Below are 26,592 nucleotides of genomic sequence, written 5' to 3'. Positions count from 1 at the left end.
AATTTTACCATTATTTCGAAATATTTATCTTCTAACTACGGCATCAGTGTCCGATCAAATGGAGAAATTGGTGGAACAATCCTCTCTTCTTTTACTTTACAGTAGATAAAAAATTATTATCGATAATTAATAATTTACTTTACAGTAGATAAAAATTGTTATCGATAATATAATAATTCTACTTAAGAATTGCCTAAATGCATAAGCACATCAATATCCCCCTATCTGTGATCGCCATTACAAGATCGCCTGCAATACTGTGTGTTCTCGGCCGTGTGATAAAGAAGTGTCGTGGTTGTGCCTTTTTGCATCTTACTGTGACCCACTTTATCGGTCGTTTTGCTTGCAATATCTTTGTTTTGGTTTATGTGCAATCAGATTTTTGGAGGTCTTTTTAAGGGAAAACACATATTTCTTTTCAATTCAAACCGTAACACATACACACACACACCTATACCTTCATACAATCACACTTAATCCAAAAATGCTTCCAAACAAACTCTCGGCGTATTCGTTAGCTTTCAGTTGCGTTTTTTTTATTTTCTCTACGCGGATCGTTTGATTTGATCGATCACATAACACGTTCTGTGTAACGGCGTTACGGGGGTGAAGGGAATTGTTTTTTTTTCTGTGGTGGGATGTATAAAGTATTGCTTTTGGATGGGTTTTTTTTATTTGGCTGTAAGGATCGGTGAGCGAATGCGAATTTTGCAAACACAACAGGAAAAAAAGTTCGATTGGAATGAAGTCTCGTAAGTTTGGTTGGCTGTGTTTACGGTTGGCGTAATGCTGTTTACTTGCGAGAGCGGCTAGCTAGTGGAGGGACGCACAATATGTGTTGCTTTGTTGCCGGCAAACGAAGACGGTTTGGTCGGTGGTCCACTCTACGTTGTGATCGATTCGTGTGCAAATGGAAAATGATGGCGTGTCTTTTTATGTACGATTTACAAAATGGCGTGACCCTTCACATATCACCATTATAGCCCAGGCATTGAAAGAATTCTATTATGAGATGGTGAAGTTATGCACCCCTTTTTGCTAAAGAAATGTAAATAAAGCTTACATTATCGATATCATCCCTTTCTAATTCGCTGAAGAACGGCGAAGAACCGTTTCTAAATAATAAACATTAAAATAATATTTTGTTTTGTTTAATTGTAATTTGTGCTGTAAAAACTTTCTACAATACGCGATTCTGCGGTATCAATTCAAAACTTTTCATTGCCTTCGGAAATGAAAACCACAACAGCTGTGTACGAATTTACCTTCATTGCCGTGAAGAAGAGTGCATGACAAGGGTGCAGATGGTTTTGGCTATTTGTTTATGGTATTCGCAACAAACCAAGCACGACACACACCTCCACCGATGGTTGAAGTCAAGGACGTGTATTGAAAAACCATTAAGTGCGTCACCACTCAATCCTTCTCCTTATTTGCCAATTTTGCCCCCCGGGAGAGCCGGTTCGATGTAAATGGACGGATGGTTTTGACACACTTACGTTGGTTGGTTTATCAAACAGAAAGTTTTCCCTTTGGTTGTGTGTGTGTGGTTGTGGCTTTGGCATGTGCATCTCCCACTCCGGTTGGGCCAGTCGGAATAGGCGGCATGTTCCACCTGTCCATATACATACACTCTATCGAAATCCGCCAAAGTAAGCCAAAGTGTAACGCACGTAATATGTTCACAGTTCACTTGATCCTCGGTAAAGGTTTGCTGTTGCAAAACTGATCTCCTTTGTCAGGTGTATAAAGGAGTGTAATAAGAATTGAGTAAAAGAACCTTTAAACTTCTATGTGCAGATCACTTTTTCTTATTATATTTATTTTTATTGGATGTTAAAAATTCCACGTTTTACTATTTTTTCTTTGTTAATAATATTTAAAAACTTAAATTTCGTGTTTTTTGTCGACTTAAATTCATTTATCCGGCGACAACCTTTTTCTGTTGCTTTACAAGATACGTTTTATTCCCATTTGTTTTGACGGGTATTTTTTTCGATCGCTCACCACGGTTCGTCTTCCGCAAGCAACACGAAAGACAACTTTCACTTGGTCGATTCCGTTTCATCTGACCATGCGGGGGAACGGTAAATTTTGGGTCGATTCGATTCGGTCACCCCTTTTTATTTCGGCGATCACCCTCACTCACTGTTACGATCGAAATCTCGGCGTGTGGATGTAGATCAGACCAACCACCAACCCCTGCCATTTGTATCGATGGGGCAGCTTCTGTTAGGTAATCGGTGAATTTTCATTTACATCGCTGGTCGTCTTGGAAAGCCAATATTCGCGGTCCAGCTAGAAAGAGAGGTTTTTATTGCTGCCCCACTAGCCTCGAATGGGTCGGAATAATTGCGGATATGCATTAGAAATATACCAAAGTGTGTGGTAGAAATGGTATTATCTAATCAACCAGCGAAGAGCGAAAGAGGGAGCATGGAACCGGGAGCAATGTTTCAAACTGGTTCCAAAATTCCGAATGATCGAGTATTGTAAAATCGTTAAGGATGCAGCTGACTAGTCCTACAAAAGCAGCAAAAGTATTTCAATTTTAAGAGAATATTTTTTTTTTGAAATAAATATCAGCATGAAAGAAAGGTATTCTTGCCTACCTTCGTCACAGTTGATGGAATGTGGGAAGTGAAAATACGTTCCAGTTTGGGAATACGTACATATTGACCTCGACCGCAAATTGCTACATCAATGCGAAAGGAGAGGGAGAATTTGCTTCCATTCGTCCCTAACCAGCCCGCTGAAAGTGCGGTCAATGCGATATGCAATTGCCACCCGATCGTCCATTCGCACAAGTCCATGCTTTCGGTGAGCGTCGTCAGTGACATAACGGCGTCAAGCGTGTCGATCCCGCTTGCAACGACCGTCGCAATCGTGCCCATTTGAATGTCGGTGAAAATCGCGTCGCCAATCGCGATGGACCAGTTTTGTTTACCTATGTCAGGCCAGGGAATGGTTGGTTCAGAGTGGTTTTGTTTACATCTTTGCGTGAAGATATAAGCATATCCTTCTGCTTTTCGACAATCAGTGTTTTTCACTTTTTTGAGGATTAATTGTTTTGTGGACATATTTGCACTTACAACACGGGTTTGAGATTATTAAAGTTCGATTCACTGTTAAATATACTATAGGCATACAATAATAAAAATCACATTATCTGATTGACTCTTCATGCATTTATACCCTTAACTCTGAATTTGTGATATCATGTTTTACAACTGCGATATGATCTAGCTACATATGGAGAGGCTGTTTTGTTGATATCTGATGCGATGTCATTTTTTGTGATTGTCACAAATGATTATTGTTTTGTGATAATACCCATTTTACTCCAGAGTAACATGAGAAGTTGAACTTGGTATGATAATGTCCAGAAATGTTGTATTTCTATAGTTTAAATTATATATCTTTACTTCTTTATGACATGCTATAATTCTTCATTAGTACATTGAGCCCAGAAATCATAGTAGATTGATCCTAGAAATGTCTGACAAGTTACCCATAGAACAAATAAAACAAATAAAAAAAAAATACATGTACGTACAATTGGAAAGGAGATGAATTTTTTCAGGCCACATGTTAAAATCTCAAATCCAGGGCATCCTCGAGTGAAAAAGAAAGAATGCTGTTATCTTTGCACATCCCAACCAGGTCATCCCGTGCAGCGATCGCAGATCACTCTGTTGGGTAAGGTAGAAGTGAAGAAGGGAGTCAGTGAGTTGAAAATGCGAGTGACTGACGCAACAGCACCGGCAAACACAATCATGGGTGCGCACGGTTGCCGTTCGTAACCGTGCACTTGGGACGATGGACGGCGGTGACATGTCTGCGGCGTAGAAAAGCCGCGAGGAGCTTTTTTCCTTTTTGCCACACTTCCCCACTTTCGCGCGTGAACCACACTCTTCGCGATCGATCGGTGTCAAAGATATTTCGTAAGTCACTGTACCACCATCATAACCATCACCACTGGAACCAAGCCTTTCACCGAAGAAACGAACTTTATGCGTTGGGCCATGGGCAATCATTACTTCTGCTCTTTGCGGAAAAGTGTCAGTACTAGGAAGGTTCCTTCTCAGGTTCGATATACTACAAGGTTTGCAAAAATTGCTCTCGCAATTTCGTCTTCCAACCGAATGTTTGGTTTGAACATATTAAGTCTTTTCCTAGAGTACTCCAAAACTGACAGCTTAGACATGTAGCTGATGATGGGATACATTACTCACAAAAAAAGCTTCAAGATTATGCTTAAGTATGAGAACTATTCTTCCTCTCCAAACGTGTTCAAACACAATCCGCTGGTAAATGCCGAACCGTACGGCAGCTGTTAATTCGCTTCCCAGATAATGATCTTGTTCCCAGCGTTACTGTGTGCACCTGCACTTCAAGCTAACTTCACCTGTCAAATCGCACACAAACGACAATTTTCCTTTTTTTGTGTGTGTGTGTTTGATATTTTCTCACCACTCATCTGATTGTCTTACTTTGTTGTGATTGTTTTTTTTGCTGTTGCTTTATTGAAGCTTTTAAAAAACGCACAAGCACGGAACGGTCGGTGCACGCGTTATGACACAGTTCGTGGATAATGACCGCGTTATCGATCGAGCGTTATCACATTTGGGATTGATCTGTCAAACTCTTCGCCGCATGCCTTGGAGCGTTATTCGTTCGTAACCGGTGTGTCCCGGGTGTTTCGGTGTGTGCGCGCGTTGTAATGCGTTACCGCACGTGTGTCGAATTGAGTGGTTTGCCCGCCGGCAGCAATGAAACGATGTGATAACGGTTATACCTGTTTACTGCCCTTGTACCATGGCTGTGTGTGGCTTTGGGAAGTAGAAAGCAAATTTGCACATAAGAGAGACATTAATATTTCTTCACATTCTTTTCCGATCTTATCGTGAAAGCATCTACGGGTCGATAAACAGATTCTAGCGAGATGTATCCAGAATGTTCTTGCTGATTTATTATCGGGTGGGAAATTGTTTAAAATAATGTGTAATAACAATAATGTTTCGCTTCTCTCATTAGCATGAATTTGTTCGCCTTCACCGCACCCAAGTTATAATCACATCGTTTTATTTCGCATTCATTAGCGCACTTAATCCGATTACACAAGAAAACGCGACCACCGACCTGTTGCTGTTGACTGTTGCGTTTTCCAGATGCTAATGATCGGTCCATTTTCTCATGCTATGATAAGCAGTGGAATGGAGAACGGTATGGGGTTTAGCGGGTTTTGTTGTTACAGTGTCACGCGGTTCGTTACATTATTACCTCTGTAACTGATAATACAGCTAATGAGCGGTTTTTTTTCATTACCGTTCGCGAAAGTTTGTTCAGGAAAACATTGTTTCGTTTGGAAAATTTTCGACGAAAAGATTATTGTTCCTTTGCTTTATATGTTACATTGAAATCAGATTTAAACCCGAATAAAAAAGCTAATGTTTTGGCAGCGCTTTTCCACGACTTTTAAACATTTAAAGTTTCTTCGATCGCGCAACGGTAAGACTGTCCCCGATTTCGAAGGCATTTAAATTGATGACCTACGTTCTGTTCATCGAACCGATTAGCGGCACAATTAATTCGATCGTTGCCCATTCGCTAATCAATATTTTATCGTACGGTTCAAAACGTTTTGTTAAGCTTTACCATTGTGCATTCGTTATCGCACTGACATTTAACCTTTTTTGTACGTTTTTTTTCCTTTGCGCCAGTAAAACAAAAATGCGTGCGTGTGATTGTGTGGTAAGAAGAAATGTGACGCTTCCCGTCAGCGGTTTTTTGACGTTCCGGGTGTTTGACATGACCACAATCACACACACACACATATACACACATTCCATTTCGGTTATGCAAATGCTAAAATGTTAATTTCAAACCACAAGTCAAACGAGTAAAAGCTAGGTTGAATGAATTTCGCAGAAGAAAGTTGTTTGTCATTTGTTAGGAATAATGAATATCATTTTTTTTTATTGTAGAGAAAAATTTGAAATTATTATAATATTACTAATGGAGGAGAGTGAAAATGAAAACGTCTGTTCTATGAAGGAATACAATATTGTGTGCTAGAAAGGAATTTATTCAAGTTGTAAATAACGCTAGAACGATTTAGCTAACTCAGTGTCAATACAATGAAGCTTCTGCAGGTTAGGAAGTTTGGAATAGGGCCTCTTTTTTCGGTGGTTTTTTCCCACCGTCATCAAGTATAAGGACTCTAAAGATAGATGCTAGTATAGGTAGTTGCGGTCCCAGACGATGATTATATTCCTAAAAATTAAGCTAATTTGATGATTGTACGAAATTCGCACGCCTATCATTCTCAGCATTCTTTGTACCAATGGTTGCAAATAGCAGTATTACTTAGCTAGACAGTTAAAATTTTAAATTAAGTTAAAAATCTGAATTTACTTTGGTAGAACCAAATTCGTCCTTAACAAAAATTTGTTCAAATAAAAAATGTCAGTACAGCGTGTGGAGTGTCTTAAGAGTCACGATTAGTCGAGATTTGTGAACCAAAATCCCGGACATTAATATTTTAAAATTTGTTTTAAAAATAATTTTTCAGTCCTCCTATTCCAGACCATGTTGTAGAGTCTTCATAATTTTGTTGAGTCCATTAATACGAATGTTTTAACTTCAAAATGCTATATAAAAAGTAGCTTAAAACTTAACATCATTATGACCATCCTTAATTGCAAAAAACCATTAAAATTTTCCCAAAAGACATATCTGATTGCTCAGTTTTGGTTAAAAAATTTCAACACCAAAGCAAAGCACTCCAATAATAAAGTTTTCCGATTAAAATTAACGGCTACGCATCACGAAAATGAATGCTTATCGCATGAATGGGCGACAGTTTGTACTCTTTGCAGAACGAAACAAATACCGGAAACTATGCGCTTCCATCTACGAATGGATGTTAGGTATTTGTTTGAAAAAATTAATTAAAAGTGAATTAAAGATTAAATGTGCGTGTCGTTTTGTGGCGTGGACCATTTGAGGCTTTTATCTTCATTCAATGAAGGTTTTTTGGTCAGCACACTGGCTGGTAAGGTTTGATTCGACGAGCTAAAACTTTTTACCAATAAGCGTTACACAACTTCTTGATACTGGTGTAATCCACTTGGAACCAACTCACTCACAAGTCACAGTGGCGAGAAGCAACTCTGTCTGGGACGAATTAGTGTTGCGTTTGTGATAAGGATTCGCAAAAAGAAATTTGTGTTTCTTGTGCATGCCGGTACCGGCGTCTAGCGGCATGGCATGATTATTGTTGGCAAGGAGTGTCTAGGGGTATTGGAGTAGATGGTGTGTACTACTCTGGTGCACTTTGTAGAAGCTTACCAACAAGTGTTGCTGTTCCATTTGCTCGTCGATAAGAAGTGCTCAATAATCGTGGGAACTACTGACGTCCTTTATTCCTCCCATCCACGACGACGACATGTGCCGGGTTGCGCGCGCATTTTTCCATCCCAATCGATTCGTCCTTCAAGGTGTTTTTTTTTTGTTTGCTTACATTTTTCGAGCTTTCGGGCATTGAAGGATCCCACACACAAACGCGCACCACAACCCTTGCCGAGAACGAGATGTCTTAGCGTCACAGTCAAAACGATCGAAGAATAACATCCCGGTCAACCCCAGTGTGTGTCTGTGTGTGGGCAGATACGTGTGGCGTTGTGAGTACGATGTTCGTTGGGTGTATCCACGTGTTAAGTTAAGTTTCGAGACCGAACCGTTCAACAAAACGGAATGCTCATACCGCCCTGCATACAGCCCTTGGGATAATATCCGGTTTCGTTTCAGGTGCTTCCCTCACCTTTTGTGTGGTGCATTGGGATGGTGGACTTTTTTTTCTTGTTGTTTTGATTTTATTTGCTTCTCCTACTCTCTCCCTTGAAAGGATAGGGGTGGAGACACCGACCTCCAATGGAATGCCGTTTTTATGTAACGTTCCGAAAAGGTGTTGCTGCTGCATACCGGTGTCCGAGGCTTTTGAATTGTAACCGGAAAGTAGGAACTTTTGCTTGTTAAGAGCTTTTATTGAGTCTTTCGAATGGTACCAAAAGCTAACCGGATCGCTGTTGTGATCGGATGTGTTGATAAAGGTTGGCTGGAAGGTTGGCTTATCGTTTGAATACGAACGCTAGAATTGGTGCGTTAAGGTAAAATAAGCAATATCCATCCGTGGGGAAGTGTGGTTAACAGTGAACGCAACAGGAGTTTCCGGAAATATGGTTTTATTTTTGGAAAATCACCATTTGAAGGTCATTCGTATTGAAACGAACCTTGGTGAAACGAACGAGCGGGGCGACACGTTGGTGTATGAGGTAACGACGCCGGTTTTGACACGACCGGATATCAAATCCCTCCTCCAGACATGTATCCCCATACGCCCAGGACTTGACTATTTTTGAAGGGTAAATAAAGTCAAAAAAGCCAGAAATGGCTGGCTCAAGAGCATTGTAATGTCACATAAGAAGAAAAAAACACTTCAGTAGTATTTTTTAGATGTTCTCTAGAACGATTTATTACGTTCTTTCTTTAGATTCTAAATGTTTTTTTTTTAAATTATGAATGTGAAACTTTAAATTAAATCAGATAAAAATCATAATGATAATCATAAGTTAGTGCGTGGCCCAATCTCCTCAGAAATGCAACTGATTATTTATTTCTAACCCTCAAAATAATCAATATCTCGCAATATCTTTTTATGAAGGAAATGCGTCACTGTCTGCTCCTATCGTCTATTATTTTGTAACTCGTGATTAAAAGATTGAACAGAATTATAAGCTTAAAAAGGGTAAATTACGTGCAACGACATGATTGCAACTGATGGCAAATCTTGCATACACTTTCATTCAACAAAACCTGTTCGAGAACAATATGTTTTGCAGATGCTATACTTACAATGCATCTGCAGCATAGAACCGTTTGAGAGAACAATGTCCATATTTTAATCTTTCCTTTTGCAAAAAAAAAATCGCTTTCAACGATCTCTGTTCTGTTTGAATAAAAGCTTTTAGGAAGCCGATTGTTGTTAGGCAGTTGGGCGATTAAAATGTAAAAGAAGACCTTCAATATGCTACAACATTGTAGGTTGGTTAGAATGGAGCAGATCGGAAGATGTGTACAGGGTTTGCAGGTTTACTGTAGCGAAGTTAATTTTTGTATATTATTATATTTTTTAACAGTTTTTACAGTTGTTTTAAAACAACTACCCTCTCGCTATTGATCCATTTGTTTAAGTTAAATGTTTAAGTTTGATAACAGTGTTTTTAAAACTTATAATAAGTTAAAATCAATATTGGGAACTACGATAGCTTCTACTATTGTTTTTGTATGATTTTTTACGTGTGTCGGCTTATTACTCGCTAGCCATCCATATAAACAGGCAAGCGAAGTTAACCTGTGAATTTAAGATTAGGATTTTTCGTAATAAAAGTACCGATTAGCTGCTCGGACATGTGTACTTTATTTAGGAAAATTTTTGTTTACTAACTTTATAGAGCCTTGGGATCTATATTTCGAAACATACTTTGCACAAATATAATTATTATATTCAGGGCTCACAGTGTATAGTTCGGTTCAAGGGCAATTTATTAGTATTGGTTCGTTACGATCGTTTAACAAGACATCTGTTCAAAATCTTATTCTTTAGCATTTCACTAAAAGCTAAAGCTTAACCTGATATTAATTCATTGCTGAAATTTGCTCGATTGTTAAACAGATACCACTTAAAATGTTCATCTTTCTGACTTAATGTATCTTAGTCCCCATTTTTTAGTATTAAGCAACCGTATTTCTATATATTTTTTTTATTCTGAACAACGACCAGGTCGTATTAAGACTTATTTTTACCACATTGCTAGATAAATCGTACTTTAATTTTATTCATTTAAAAAAATAACTATTGATGTGCGTTTAAACTTAAAAAAATGACCTTTTCGAAACAGACAAAACTGTGCTAACGTAAAGCCCTGCACTATCGCTTTCACGAGACGAGCACCAGTCAAGCACATCTCGCTGCTGACATTCAAGGAGTAGGCCACTTCCATATCGAGATATCGGGTGGACGCAAGAACACGGCGAGAAAGCAAGTGGCGTTTCAACACATATCAAAGAGTGAGCTTTCTTGTCAAGGTCAAGATTTCTTTTTTTCCTCGTTCTTTTATTTCCCATTTCTTTTCCACCTCGCTCTCACTGTTTCGCTATCACTTTCTCTTCGGGCAGTTTTTCAAGGTAAACCATCAAAGTGTCGCTTTCTTCGGTTAAGGGTGCGTTCTTACGGACCTACATATAACAACTGCAGAGTGGTTCTTTTCGTTGCTTGCTGGTTGTCCCGGTGGCGAAGTGGCAGTTGGTTGACATTTTGCGCGCAAGACTGCACAGTTACTTGATGGTGCCGTTTATGAATGGAAGCAGAACATCATAGAGAGGAACTAACATACACATCCCCTTACTCGCATCCCCAAAAACCATCCCTTCGCAATTCCCGGTCCCACTGTGGATATGACAATGTGAATGGATGTGCCAGTTCGACGGTGCTGCTGCTGCTGTAAGCTGTGTTAACTCTCCATTTCCTGTCCCACAGGCCGCCGCGTGTGGTGCGCACAAATTTCTATGACCTTGGCGGAGTCGTGATGTCGCGCTTGGAGTGCTCCTTTTGCAAATTGTTCCCCTGTTCTCTCGTGATAGACCAGCCCCGTTGTTGCTGGGTTGATGGTTGTTTTTTTGGAGTAGTACCGCTGAACCGCCCTCGATGACGTGTTATTGATTCGCATCATCGTACCACGTTTCGGGCAGGCTTTTACCTCATGCGTGATAATTCCCGATAACCGGTAGGGAACGACGCACAGATAAGGTTTCTCCTTATACCCCCGGTGGGAGAAAGAACTTGCCAATTGATTCACGCCCAGCTGGAGTGATATGGGAGGTGATGGGTGGTAAAGTTCGCTTATCGCCTTTGTTTTTGGTCTGTGTCAGTATTCATCCACCCAATTTTTGGTGTCCGGTAACTAAACCGGTTCCGTCTGTCTATATGGGCGATAGATTAGGGATCGGATGGTTTGATACTCTGTAGGTATTCAATTTTGATGGTGAAATGTTTAATCGAAGAAAAACAAAGAGATAAGAGCGAAATGGTGTGTCTGGGAATTTAATGTTGCACACCTGCCTGATAGCCTTATCGGTCAAGGCAAGTACTGATCGGATAGCTTTAAATTTTGCCCCAAAAAAAAAGCTCATTGTAAACTGCTAATTAGATCCAGTATCAGAGCTTAGTCGATTGTTTGCTTTAGGTTGGCAGTTAAACATCGTTTATCATTAAAAATAATTGTCCATTTCGGTGCGAGAAACTCTCTATATATCTTCACTCTGTGGCACGTGTTAGCAATCGTATTGATTTTTTTTCCTTCCCGGGCAGGGCAATGTGTCGTGATTTTAATATGCCTTGAACTACCCTTGCCTCACCCGTAATGGGTTTGAACTGATTTCAATTATTCATCCCTCAAAAGCTGAACCCGGTTTAAGCAACCAGCCACACATAACACGACCGGCATACTCTGGAACGGCAACGACGGCAACGACGACGACCAACAGCACAGGATCGTTTTATTATTCATTAGCTAAAGCACATACAAAAAAGAAAAGAACTACATGAACCAACCTTCATTTTTCTCTTTTAATTTTAGATTCGAACTGCGAGGGCTGCTAGCGATATGGAACACACTTCTGGCAATGTTCAGCATAATGGGGGCCTGCCGGACAGCGCCCGAGCTGGTACACGTTCTGCGACATTACGGTCTCTTCCATTCCGTTTGCGTTCCAAGGTAAGTTAGTGTGCTACCGGTGGCGTGATAGCTCACAGTACATCTTATCGTCATATATCTCGTGTTCATCATCTTACAAGAGGAAAAACGGGAAAATATTACGCCCAAAACCCGGATGGTTAGTCAGCGGTAAAAAGATGATCAAAACCCAAACAACCTAACCTAATCTGACCTTGATTTGTTTCGCACTGGTGGGCTGTTGGACGGACCGGTAGAAAGCCGAAACTTCCTTATCTCTTATACCGGTGGTGCGACTGGTGACGGACACGACCTTCTGACCAGTGCCGGAACCTTTACGGTGGGACTTCGTCAAAACAAGCCCAGTGAAAGCAGATCTTTCGATGCTTTCCTTCTTCCTTTGCGATGGTTCCTTTTTCCAAGTTGAAGCGCCTCCGGGTGTGGTAAACACCGGATCTTTTGGTAGCATGATGTGATGATAAGAAGGAGAACCCAGCGCAAATCTCTGACTGAACCGGATTTTTCAGGCATGTTACTTTCAATTTGACCTTGGAGCACTGATTGATAAGGCTTATTTATTTTTGTATGGTTTAAATTGGAGCAGAATATGAAAAATTGGGAAGACTTTCTTCGTGGAGAGAAGGATTTTTGGCACATTTACTTGATAACCTTCTTGTCACGGGGATCAACCAATATAAAAGTTGATTTACGAGTTGAGGGCAAATAGTGCAGTTAATGTAATGACCTACTGCTACACTCCCCAGAGGCTTAGGCTTTCTTTGACTGCGAATCGAATTGTTTGATCAGTTTTCTAGTTGAGTTTCTTGGCAAGAATAGCTAAAATAATTAATTCCTGTTTATATATTTTGGATACTACAGAAGAGTTAGTGTGTAGAGGTGTTTGATCGCACTTACCCCTCACAGTACATCACCTTCGATGTACTAGATCGAAAGTCGAAGCACATGATCACAGGACCGACTGGCATATTCACCTTTCCGTTATGCAACTCAATGACACCAATGGGTCCCATTTAATTCTGGTCAGAACCAAGCCATTGCTGCTGCTGCTGTAAAACCGTTTCCCTCAGTAGCGATTAATTAAACGCAAGCTAATGATAAATAATGTGTCCATTTTAGTGACGCATAAAACAGCTTAATAAGCCACCGATAATTGTTCCGGTATCACTATCAGGGATGAACAGCAAGTACTTTAAGCGAGTGAATGGCCCTGTAAAGGTGCGATAAAAAACCGGCTGCGTCGTTTGTTACGCACTTTGGAAGCTTCCAGGTTCCCCCGGTGGGGTGGTGAAATTGATGGAAAATTTGTTACGATCTTGTTTTTTTTGTGTCCGAATAAAAGGTTTCGTTATTTCGTGTTTTGTGTACTGAAAAAGGACAAACACGGTTTGCAGTTGTTTTTCTTTTGATCACACGTGGCTAGTAATTCATCTGGAAAAGAGAAAGAGAAAAAAAACAACGATGAAAAACATTTACAATTAAAATAAATAATTTTCCAATGGAGGGCAGCCAGTGGGTACGTCGTTCCAGTTTTTGGCAGCTTTGTAACAAAACTCAGCTGCTGCACACTTAATCCTTCTTTACATTCGAAGGTTTTGTAAATGCAACCGTGATTAACGTAGCGTATCGGGTGTTTGGAAGTAAATAACAAGTTACGAATTGCAACAACTTTGTTATTTTGTTTTGTTTTTGGCGCTGTTCGTGAGTGTGCGTATGTTTTAATGGGTATTGCTAGTAGAGGGGTTTTTGTTTTAAAAACAATTGTAAAGCAAATGTAAAAACGAAACATCATGGTTCGGTTACGTTAATGATGATGACGAACTGGGCCACAAGCTGTCTCATGGGTCACAAAATTCAACGAAAATAAACAGTAAAACCAAATCAATAAGTCCTTTCCTTCGCTCTTTTATCTCCTGCCCAGCTGGGTCATGTGCTGTGTCCATTCCCTGGCTGAGATTGAGTGGGATTTTCCGAATGTTTTATTTTTTTTGTTACAAAATTAAAACCAAAGGATCAAAAACATAACACGGCACCATGTACATTGAAATACTGATTGGAAATTTGAATTTTTAGTTTTTTAACTTTTAGAAACAGATTCGATGAACTGCCTTTATTTGGCTCATAGTGGAGCGGCTGGTTTGGTAATCAGCCACCTTCTCCCTGAGGCCACCTCTTCAACTTGTACGATCGGTAGTGTGTGATGATGATCTTCTTAAAAAAAACCCCGAAAAATGTGCGTCTCGATTCATTAGCGTTATGTCATTGGAGTGTGCTCTTTTTTTTCTCTCCACTCCGTTTTTGTGGGATTCGACAGTCGTTTCTGCACCACACCGGAGAGTCATCACCGAAATCCAAAGCTGTGGAACATAACAACCTGCAGCTCCACCATATGGGGATTGAGAAAAAGCTTCGTTTCGTGGCTCACGTATTCACACATAATGCTTGCTTCTCCATCAAGGAAGATCTTTCATTCCTGGTATAAAGTTTTGCAAAACGGCGTGACGCTTTTCGGTAATAAACGGTGTGCAACGGTGGTGACCTCAAAAACAGCAAATAAATAAATAAAAAGATTACATTTGTTTAAACATGATGATTTACACGCGTGCAGGGACCGGTCTCTTACCATATCCGGTTTTTTTGATGTGGTGAGATGGAAAATCCATCCTAAAGCATAATAGTGGACTTTTGTCGTGCCGACCAGTTCGGTTCGGACGGCATAAGATGATAGGGATAAATGTTTTTGCGGGCTATATGTGGTGTTGCTTGTTTACAAGACGAAAGCAAATGTGTTTGAACTTGAATGTAGGCTTTTGCACGATTATGTGTGTGTACGAAATGTTTTCCAGTTTTCGGTGTACGAAACATGCACGTACTATACTGCTGTGAGCAAGATTTCGAATAGCTTAAAGGCTTGTGAATTATGCTGCTCTTACCAAAATATCGCCCAATATTGTAATCACGATCATTTGATCATCATATTATATAAGATTTGTTAAAAGTGATTTCCCATTTCGAGTTTTACATATAAAGATACTCTCACATGCAAACAAAAGGAGCGTTTAGCTCCCATCGTCTATTGGGCATTTATTGGACAACATTTTTGATAAATACGCATTTGTTTGTTGAATGAATGCTGATCACGCAACAAATGCAGGAAGTAGGTTAAAATTTAAATTTATTGTATGATAATTTCATTAACGTACCCAAGGATCACTCTCAGATGATAACTGAATAATTTGCTAATGATTGTGATTCAGGAAGTGCAACTTTGCGTAGCAGCTTGAAACCTGATCGACATATCTAGCTATTTAAGATCTTGCATTGGCACTGGCACTGGTCGCATTTCGATCGATAAGCGATCGATGTGTAAGTTGCGTGTAAAAACTTATCCTAATACGATCGCTGCGTACAATTGCACGTGCATTGTTGTTTACATTTATTATAAACATGCATTTTAAGACAATTGTTGTGCAAACTGTGAGAATACCAATGCACACATTACAGGGTTTTGTTAGACGATTCTGATTCATAAATCTGACGGTTCTGGACATAATTGGACTGAATGAAGAACTGAATGAATGACTCCGAATCCCTATTTTGAGGCTTCATGAATCCTCACAGATTTTGGGCAGTCCAGTAGCGTATCAAACACAGGCACAGGTATCAAAACAACAAAGGAAGAAATTATTAATAAACAATATTCAACTCAATCGGTCTTCACAACTGAATGCTGGAAGTACTGCTGGAAGTGTCTTTACCTATAGCTGAATAGTCAAAAGTACGGCTCGGGTGGGGTTAGGTACCAGTCTAATCTTTTAAAGCATGAAGCTATTTCATTCTACACCATTGGGTGACATAGGACATTTAATCGCCTTAAGAATAACAATTTTTCTGACACCAAACACATAAAAATGCGTTAAATCATAATTTCTGCGAGATTTATGAATCTATATACTCATGTATCTTCTGGGAATTGACTCTAGATTTGCATGATTCTTCACTGAAGGTTCATATGAATGACTCTTTTCATAAGATTCATTAAGCGCAACACTACTATTGTGGCTTATTTGTGTTTCACTTAATTTTTTCTTCAAAATTCTTATAATTTTATTTTATTTTATACCAATATTGAAATCATTCGATATGTTTTAAAATATATGTAGTATTTTTTATTATGCATTATTATTTATTTATTATTATTTATTATTTATTAAATATTATGCATACCGAACAAATGTTTCCTTCGTAGGAAAACTCATGGCCGTTATTATTATTATTATTAACTTACTATAAAATTTATCTATTGAAATATTAGTTCTTGTACATTGAAACTCTATTGAATGTTTTACTATAATTTAAATGAATTTTGATTTCGATTTTAGTTTTTTATGTTAATTAAATCGTTCACTAATTAAAACAAACAGTATTGTGAAGCACAAATCAATATTTTGACTGACACGCACTTGAACTTAAACATCATTTTGTTAATGGTTAATTGCATCGCGTTAAATGCACACGACGCTCATTCATATTCAAGCTGACCTGATAAACCCTGCAATGGCACACTCCTAGCCGTATCGGACGTTAGCCAACAAACGAACGAGTTAGTACGGACGAGAGTTGCACGTTTTCGCTTACTAGGTCAGAGGCCGGTCAGTGCACTCGGTGAGTAGACTAATTAAATTTCCGCGTCTCCCGTACACACGCGTGGCAAAGGTACAGGCGCGCCCGGTGGCGCTAAGGGAAGGGGGTGGGTTTCGGGTTGCTCCATTTGAAGGTCCTCGTAGGTGCACAGGGGAAACAGCAGCCCACCACCGTTAAAGTGATACGTCCGTTATTTAAGTGTCACTAAAAAAGGGGAAGACCAGCGTTTTTGTGTGTCACATGTGTGCGTGGCGCTAAACACTTTACCTCGCTGGCAGTTTTATTCATCTTGCCATTTTTACGTGTGTAATGTAATGGTTAAGTAGATCGTGTTTACCAAAAGAATAAAGTGTATTATTTTTTGTGCCAAATAAAAAATTGCTAACAAAGTCACATTAAACCACCCATGACGATCAAAAATGCGTTCAACGGTGCACAAAAAAAACACATCGGCGGGTTTGGTTGGTGTTTGGTGTGATGTATGGGTATGAATCATTTTATAGGACCCTTTCCCTTCTCTTCGCTAAAATGTGTGCAAAAGAGGGTGGTCAGTCGAATGATAAAATTTTCTCCTTCCCCCGATTTTCCTGCACTTATCGTACTATGCGCACGCAATCGCACTAGCACTAGAGACGGCTTCATTGCACACCTCAGTTTGTTGCTGCGTTTATGAATTAATCATGATCATGGCGGAGACCTGAGACGGAGACGGTTGCATCGTTGCAATTCCTTCCCCGCATTGTTGCTCTTGCGTGCGACCAAACAGGGAAACATTATAATGCCACCTAGAGATCTAGAGTAACTCGATTTTTTTGTTGCTATAAAGCTCATGTCTACCACGTTCCGAAGGTGAAGGTCTAACAGTGTGTTTGTTGTTTGTGGCGATAAAAAAATTTCCTCCAGTTCCTCCAGATTTATCGTTCCGGTTGTGAAAATTTTGTGTTGCAAATCTTCCAGAATCTGGAGACCAGTCTCTACCAATCAAAGGAATAACGTTTTGCTGTGTGTGCAATTAGTTACCCGCTTGTGTTAAAGGCACGTGACAAGAGAGGCTAGCAAGCCGGTGTGAAAACGGTAACTCGAACGCGATCTGTAATTACTGGATCGATGTGCAAACCTGCTGCTGCCTTTTCTTTTTGCAACACGTCTAATGTTGGGGCTACCGTTTCAAGTAAAGGAAGCTGTTGCAATAAGCTATCATTGCCATTTCTGTTTCTTTCTAGGTATTCTAGGTTAGTGGAAGGAACGGAATTAGGGGCAAACACACATAGGTCGAGTGTTTGCTAAGACAGCAACCGATCAGCTGGAGGCATAATTACTAAGATTGTCGTTTGAAACGGAGATCACTCTTGCAGGTGGAGTCGGTCAATCATCGCGTAAAGGGCTCGTCCGGCCAGTGAAATGAACCCTAGAAGTAGTGTTTCTATTCTTGTCGCTTTACTCAACTTCTTCCTTTCGCTACGATCAGCTGTGAACGATCGGCCCATGCCAGAAGGTCAGCCGGACGAGTTTGGTCGATGACCAGATGCATTTGTGCACGAGTACTATCCGCGTCTGTTGAAATACGGCTCCTTTCGTAACGTGCCGTGATCGTTTGGATGAAAGGAAAATGAAGCAAGCGACAATGAATGAAGCAAGTCGAGTTTGTGTTTCGACAGGTGGGAGATTACCGTAGGAAACGCTTTACGGTAGTTCTTCGTCCTTTTCAAGGACACAAAAGTTGTCGGGTGAAGGGATGTAAGTAAAGTTCCCCATCGCACTATCGCCATCGGTGGTGAGATTTACGTACACAGGAGAATAGAAAAAGAGCCCTTAAGGAAAAAGGGAAAGGCACCGTTTCATCTTGGCGAAAGCTTGGCAAGCACTTGAGTAGTAATTGCTTGTTGGGAGTAGACATAATTCAGCAAATAAATTTCGTAAGCTGGACCGTCGTTAATTTCACCGTCGCAATCAATCTTTGTAAGCACCAAACGCCACTCGAGGAGCACGCAAACGAAAATACCCACCTACTCCCTCGACAGACCGGGGCCAATATCGGACAATCCTTCCATCTTTGAGTAGGAACCGGAAAAGAACCATTTCGTAGTCAAATATTTATCATTTAGCAAACATTAATATCGCTTTACCAGTGGGAGTTTTTTTTATTGCACGAAATTGCTTATGGGGAGTGGTAAAATGGGACCAAAGAAAAAGAAATATTAAAAAGGAAGATGGTGCTCTGTCGGATGTACTTTTTTGGAGACTAAATTTAGCCCACTGATACGGTATTGATTTTTTCACTGCCGTAGAAGTGCTTTCGTGTACAAATCGAAGAATAAGGATGCTTGCGCGCTGGACATGGAAATGGTCCACGCTTTTTCACGTGGACAACATCGTTCAGCATCGTTCGAAGTGTATGGAAATGCTCACTAATACGATGCAAAGATTGGATTAGTGTCTTGTAATCTTTTTGTATTTGTTTCATGTTGACGCAATTTAACAACAGTGTCTCCCTTAATGTCGTTTGTCTTCATCGGAAATCTACGCATTCGTTTTGTTTTTCGCAAGACTTGAAAGTAAATCTCTTCTTCAATTATTTGTACTCCAAACAACCGGATTGTTGTCGCCTTTTGCTGGACGTCTGGCAAACGCTAAACGTACGAGTGGAAGGTCTTTTTTACATTTTCAACGATACGTCACCTCCATCAGACTTGTTCTGACGTCAATTGCGTTTAAAAGGAGTGTGTAAACGGTTTCTCGATTCGATCTCGTCATTTTCCTCATCTCTACCCGTTGGAGATCGAATGACATCAAAATACGACAGTGTTCTGGTCAATAGCTTGCAAGTGTATTCATTAAACTGCAAAAAAAATATCTCCATTACCCTTTTTTAACGCGTAAGATGATCTCAGCAAATATCCAACAGCCAACGGGCGGCAATGTATAATGTATAAGGTTCAGTTGGCCATAAAATTAGCTTCCATGGGTCGGTAATTGCTTATGGATCGAGATTTGTTCCAGGTGACGGTGGGGTTATGTGTTTCTGTGTGTATGTGTGTAAGTCGGTTATTCATATTACATCGTATCAGCCGCCCATCATTAAGGGCTATCAGGTGTCTATTGAACCTAATGAACTGTGGATAAATAAATTAAAACTATGGACGATAGTCAGTCTATTGTTAATGTGTTTCTTGTCTATTGTCCTTCGAAACTGGGGTACAAGCAGGACACGGATGTAGATTAGACTGTATGAAATATGGAACAGAACTTGAGTGAAACATATTGAGGCAAGAGAAACTTTAAACAGCTATGAATATTGTCGTTATTGTGCTAACTTTCACTGATAAGCGTTTTGAACGTATTTTCTGTACGTGTTTTTAGCCATAAACATTTTTCCAATGTTTCTGACGATATTTAACGATATTATTGTTTAGAAAATTTACTATTATATCCTTATAGCATATATCGTGTTTGTTTTTATGTGCTTTGATGACATAGAAGTTAGAGTTGATTTGGTGGTGTTTGTGATAACGGCGCCAGTTTCACAGTACAGGACCGGGTATCAAATCCCATCTGGGGACCGTAACAAAGCCTTGACTTATCCGGTAAAATTAACTCTTTATACGACCTTGGCCGGTCCTAAAAAGCAAAAAAAGTTTTAAGTAATAAATACAGATCAGGATAATACATTATATTGTACCTATCAGCACAAAGTTTTTAAGGCATTCAGGTGCAACATTATACCACATATTTTCCTTATTTTCCTGGCTGTCAGCACGGGTTTTAGTAGTGTAATACATAGTAGTGTCGCGGGTCATTCGCACAGGCAAGGACGACTAGCAAATCCCATCCTTGTATTGTTCCCTCTTGTGCCGAATTTTGAATGTGGTTCAAATATGAATGAAAACAAAAGTTTAGGTTAAGGGGAAGAACAAAAAATGGCAGGAACTCCGCGGATTTTTAATTACAAAAACATAATTACATGAACATTATAATCCTCACTGAAACTTGTGTAACGTCTCTCGGTCACGGTTGGGATATATAATTATAACATTTGCTCTACATTTACACTACACTACTAAAACATTACAAGCACTGTATAGTAAGTAAACTGTTAAACTAAAAAACAACTCCAATATCGATTTGTTTTCGCTAAACGCTTGAGTTGATCGCGATCGATCGGACCGAAACAGTATGCGTTACACAGCGTTACACTTTATTTGGGGATTCGCAAAACCATACATAAGAAAGGTTTAGTCAATTATAAATAAATTAAAAAAAGAGACATCGTCACCTTAGTAAATGACATTTTTGAAACAGGTATGTTCTTAATCAAATACGATTGCCAACGAATCAAACGGAGAATGGACAAAACGGAATGCAACAGCACCTTCACGTCTAAATATAGCTCCCCTTCGTAAGAAAACAATACCGAGAGCAAATAAGTGTCCGTACGTCATTTCGCGTTGGTAAAACCGTTCTGGTTTGCCTGTTGCGATTAATCAGGTTGCTTACGATGTGTTTTTTTTTTTCATATGTTGCCGACCTACAAGTTGGTGACGACAGCATTGATGTGTGGAAATGGAGCTGTGGAAGTTGCCAGACTTGTTGGTTCTCCTTTATTACTAGTCTAGTGGACGGCTTGGTGTGACATTGTGGGGGCTAGACAGCCGGTACCACCGTTCGCCGTAACCATTTCTATGTAGATTGATTTAACCTGAGACACGCACCGAGCGGTTCGGTAGACATACTTAATTTCGTTTCCCATTTGCTTCCTGTGGTGTGTTATAGAGGGCAGTATTAAAGCCCCTGTGGGTGCGTTAATTAATCAATCATTAAAGAAAGAAAGCGTTAGGCAGTTTTTTTTCTACTCTTCTCTGCTGCAGTTCCAATATTCTTTAGGTTTCATTTTTTCACCCCCTAAGTCGATCTTTTTTCCGTTTCACGATCTTTCTAACACCCGGCTCTGTGTTCTCATTACAGCTTTATTGAACACGACCGTGTCAGTGGTTTCTGGACATGGTTGTTCGTGCTTTCAAAGCTACCGGAACTGGGCGACACGGTGTTCATCGTGCTGCGGAAGCAACCGCTCATCTTCCTGCACTGGTACCACCACATCACGGTGCTGATGTACTCGTGGTTCTCCTACACCGAGTATACCGCCTCCGCCCGGTGGTTCATCGTGATGAACTACTGCGTCCATTCGGTCATGTACTCCTACTACGCGCTGCGTGCCCTCAACTTTAAGCCACCGCGCTCGATCGCGATGCTTATCACGACGCTGCAGCTTACGCAGATGGTGGTTGGGTGTGCGATCAACATCTGGGCTCACGGTTTCCTGCAGACGGCCGGCAAAAACTCGTGCAACATCTCCGAGATGAACATCAAGCTATCGATCGCGATGTACTTTAGCTACTTTGTGCTGTTTGCTCGCTTCTTCTACAAGACCTACCTCTCGACGAATGCGCGCAAGGGCAAGCGACCGATCCAGGTGACCGCTTCGTCGACCGCCACCAACGGCCAGTACATCGATAGCCGCAACCTGACGGGCAAATCGGACGTCCAGTCGCTGCTTGCCGGACAGACTAACAACAAGATTAAGGCACAGTAAGCGCCACGCCCCGGCGTACGGACGAGAACCGACCCGTCTCCAAACACTTCTTCTCTATCGCATCGAAGCGGACCAAAAACCTTTTGGTCTTCTGCCGACTGCGCTTCGGTAGCCTGTATGATGCAGCCCGATGGTGGTGTAGTGGCATTGCAATATTTTTTTTTATATTTTCCTGCATTCCGTTTCAAACTGGCTTAACGGTGGTGAGGATGTAGACCGATCTGGAGCACAATTCCACTGGCACATCATGTGCGTGTATGTTGTGCCATTACTCAGGTGACAAGATTCCTGCCACTGTGATGAACCAGCTAGGGGAAAAAAAAGAAACAAACACAGAAACCTTGGTGGTCGCAAAGCTGCCACCGTGTGTTGCTACTATTACCGCAACTGCTGCTGCAACTACTGCTACTACTACTACCGAGCGCTATAATTTATCACCCTTTAATCGCCTGCAAAAATCTTATAACAAACGCCATCTTGTTTGATGATAAGCAGGCGCCAGGGGGGGGCAAAAGCACACATAAAACGATAATGTTATTTCCAAAAAGTGTAAAACATTACTTGCTTGAAGGAAAAAAAAAACCAAAATAGGATAAAAACTTTAGCATTCCTGGTAAAAAGAAAGTGAAGAAGTGGAGAACGACAGTGAACAAACGTTAGGTGCAAATTATACTACTGGAGGCGGTTTAGTTAAGTTTAGTTGGTTTGTTTTTTTTTTCTTCTGTTTTTTGTTTTGCACACTAAAACATCATATTGCTAAGGAGAGGAGAAAAAAAACCATAAACACACAAAAAAGTCAATGATGGGAAGTGGCAAAAGCAATACTTCTCCGGCAAACAGAATCCTTAAAAACTGAAACAAATGTTATAGAGCAGAGGAGAATGAAAGAGACATAAAAACTGACGATGATTTAAGGACGAACCGCTATTATGCTATCACTTCTAACTTACGAGTGACGACTTTTTTTTTCTTTCTACTTCTTTAGAGAGCAGAAACTGTACGAAAGTTACTTGCAACACCATTGGTGCACGCTTAATTTGTGTGTCGTCCTGTGTGTTTTATTATTTTTTTTTCGGGGGCTGGAACGGGGTGGGATTGCTTGTGTTTAGCGTTTAGTGTGTACATCTAATATGGTAGCTAACCTTTACACTATTGTGTTTATATAAATATATGAGTTTCCTTGTTTGTTTTTGTTTCTTCTCTGTTGTATCATTTCCGGAAGATAATTGTATGTATTGGATAAATTTTGTAGAAGTTGTGTAAAGGAAATGTGGAAACGAAAGCGAAAGGTGTGAGCGATCAGTAAGTAGTAAGTAGGGCAGGAGATGTAACGTTTAAGTAGAGGCGTTTATGTTCCCCTTCCGTTTTCCTTTTTGCAGCCTGTCACAGTCGGAATGTGTAATACTATCTTTTACATATAGAATTATGTAAGCGAGAGGAAAAGAGTGGTACGATCGTGACAGGTTGATCGGATGAAAGTGATCGAACAAAGTAAAATAAAAAGAAACTCTCTTCCCCTTTTGTTAGGTGAATGGGCGCGGGTTAAGATGTGAATGAAGCCTCCAAATCAGGAATGCTAGCGATTTAGAGTTTTGGGTTGTGGGATCGCCCACCCGCCGTACCCCATGCTTAGAGAGAGAGAGAGAGAGAGAGAGAGAGACAAGAGAGAAGCAGGCAGGCAGGCTAATTTACCGACATGGCTAATGAATTAGTTGTATCGCGAGTGCTCGGTGTAAACACGGCACGTGAGAATGGGAGAAAAACAAGAGAGAAAGAACAAAGAAGAGTACCGAAACAAAACAAAACGAACAACAGAAACAAAACATCTGCGCAAAGACTGTTTTCGAACTTATTTATAATAATAATAAACCACACAACAACAACAAAAAAAATCGCAACGTAAAACTTGAACTTGATTGCCTATTGCGTACAGTGATTTAACTGAAATGAACAGCAAGAAATGTGTAAAAAAAAGAATAACGAAAATATCCCAAAAAGGAATACAACCACACGGAGATTCGTAGCATTTAAAACGATGAACTTCTTCCTGCTAGTCACAAAACCACACATCATTCCATTGGCAAACAAAAACAAACAAAAAAAAAAACGGTTGATCGAAAATAAATGAAACAAAATACAATAAAGCAAAAAAAAACACATACACACACACAACATGTATAGAAAAAGAACTGCGAACGAGAAAAACAAAAACCTTCTGCCTATCACAGAAAAGCTCTGCTCAATTCACAGCATCCATTTTGTCCTCCCGCTTGTTGCTGTATGGTGAAGGTTTGTTAAAACGGTTCGAAAGTGGTTTACTCTGCTTGTGTCAGCTACAGATGAGGGATGATGAGATGTTTTCTCTACTGAAATCGTTTACTAAAATAATAAGTGGGATGGAGAATGAGAATCATAAAAGCATGCTCACAAACACAAACACACACCCAGAATGTGATGTAAATAATTTATTTAAAGTTTATCCACAAAACAGCGCCGGATAATGATCACATCGCTCCGTTACATTCTTTGCTAGAGTTGATATGAAATTAAGCCACTGAAATGTAAACATTGATTGTGAATCATCCTAGAAGAGAGGAGTGTCTGCGTGTGTATTAAAACGTATAGTATCCTGTAAATATTGCTTCACTTTGGCCGGCTCCTAGCATATACATACATACATATAAGCGGGCAAGGAGAGCGCCCACGATGGGCGTGCATTTAACACAGTTCGATAAACAATGTTTATCTCGTTTCCTGGTAGGTTTTTCGTGGGTTTCGTTTTCTACTTTAAATTCTTGTTCGCGCAAAGCATACGTTAAATGGGCATGCAGTTTAGGTGTATAAAGATATAAAATTAAGCAATTTTCACGCCGCATTAGCATCGATGTGTGTGCATGCGCTCGGCAGATTTAAATGTGTTTTAACGCCAATGGAGCGCGCAGTTCAGAAGTATTTCTTTCTTTCCCTAATTAATTCATGTTAAATGATGCATTCTCAGCAATACCCCCATGCGTTTGTGTGTGTTGTTGCCACTCATAAAGCTCACTCCATCTTTGATTGGCCAACATAAGCATAACACTCAGTTCAGCTTTTCAATCGTGTGACGGTTATTAAAACCTGAATGCGAGTTAAAACGTTCACGTTGAGATTTAGTCTGGCAAAACAACAACCCTAGACACTTAATGTGAAGTAAAACGCTTCTCGTCCATTCCAGAAGTATATTGTAAAATTATAAAAAATGAAAAGAAAATGAAGATAAATCACAGCAAGAAGATAATGAGAAAATAGATACAAACAATTGGTTGCGTTCGTGCTTTGAACTAACCAAAACAGTATGATGAAAACAAAGGAACAGAAATTAACACAAAACAATGTAACGGAAAACAACAACAAAACACAAATGTTAACAAAATGACACGGTATATAGGTACAGATGTGTGTGCGTGTGTGTCTGGACTAAACTAACTAAAACAACAAGAACAAAACAAAAGAGGAAAATAAAACAGTAACAAATAGCAGATAATGTTGTATAAAAGTAAGTCAAGAAATCAGTATAAACAAAGAAAACAAAGCAATGAACAAAGTATGGGAAGAACATAAAACCTATTTTATTATTGTTCTTCGCCAACAGTGTAATGGATCGCAATCGAATTATAAGCAGAAGATTTATTCATCCGCTTTACTTTGTTTTGTTAGTTGTTTGTATATCCTTTACATTTTCGAAAGATAAAAAGAAAAGCATAAGAAATCTGAAATGGAAACATTTCAAAACAACAAACCCAAGTACGTACATGGTAACAGTTTACACCAAGGTGTACCAAAAAACAACACAGAAAGTTATAAAAAGTAACAAAATAAATACAAAAACAAAACACAAAAATAGTATGAACACACAGAGAGCTCGAGACAAACACAAATAAAGAAGAAAAAAAAGCAAACAAATTTAACACAGCAAATGGCGCGCTCCCATTTCCATCTCGTTCCGTGTGCACATCCTAGAAATGGAAGGGATGGAAAGTAAAAAGGGCATGAACATTAACAATTGAATGAAACAAACAAACAAAATCTGTTCATTTTGTATCAAAATAAACCTATTAAAATTGAACTTTATGCTTTGCGTATAGGCAAAAGAAAGAAAGATTCCAATGCGTGAAAGACAACGCGCAGAATAATGTGGAGGAATTGTAAACAAAACTTCTTTTTTGCTAAATATTGTGTAAAGAGGACGAAAAAAAGAAGGTTAAATCAAGCGAACTTTGGGGGCTTTTTTTGACGATTTGATGCAAACAATCACTTCATTTTAGTTCAATTATCATCCTCACGTTTGATCGTGGATTGAAGTGATCAATGCAGCAGCACACACCACGAGGGCTAACGACGATCACCCGTTGTGGGCAATTACTTTTAACCTTCACGCGTGTTTCGAAGTGCATGACGGTGTTGCTTTCAGCAAGAGGAATGAGGAGGGAAGTCAAAGAACGGAAGTTTAAAGTTTGCGAACTAAAATTATCGATTCAATCGCATCATTGCTTTGAGTTTGTGTTG

The 26,592-nt window shown here is 39.8% G+C and overlaps 1 protein-coding gene across 2 annotated transcripts in view; it reads left to right on the top strand.

The window, feature by feature from the left end:
* Positions 1-25,945, top strand: part of LOC125771705 (elongation of very long chain fatty acids protein 6) — a 39,622-nt gene extending 13,677 nt beyond the window's left edge. For both annotated transcript variants that reach the window (XM_049442642.1, XM_049442641.1), the window contains exons 3-4: positions 11,700-11,837; positions 21,420-25,945. In XM_049442642.1, coding sequence (XP_049298599.1) covers positions 11,700-11,837; positions 21,420-22,047 — 766 coding nt within the window. In that variant the 3' untranslated portion in view covers positions 22,048-25,945. The remainder of the gene's footprint in view (positions 1-11,699; positions 11,838-21,419) is intronic.
* Positions 25,946-26,592: the final 647 nt, after the last annotated feature.

This window comes from Anopheles funestus, chromosome 3RL (genome assembly GCF_943734845.2).
Source record: "Anopheles funestus chromosome 3RL, idAnoFuneDA-416_04, whole genome shotgun sequence".
NCBI classification, from domain to species: domain Eukaryota; kingdom Metazoa; phylum Arthropoda; class Insecta; order Diptera; family Culicidae; genus Anopheles; species Anopheles funestus.
Note: the sequence above shows the minus strand (reverse complement) of the source record. Positions and strands in the feature narration are given on the sequence as shown.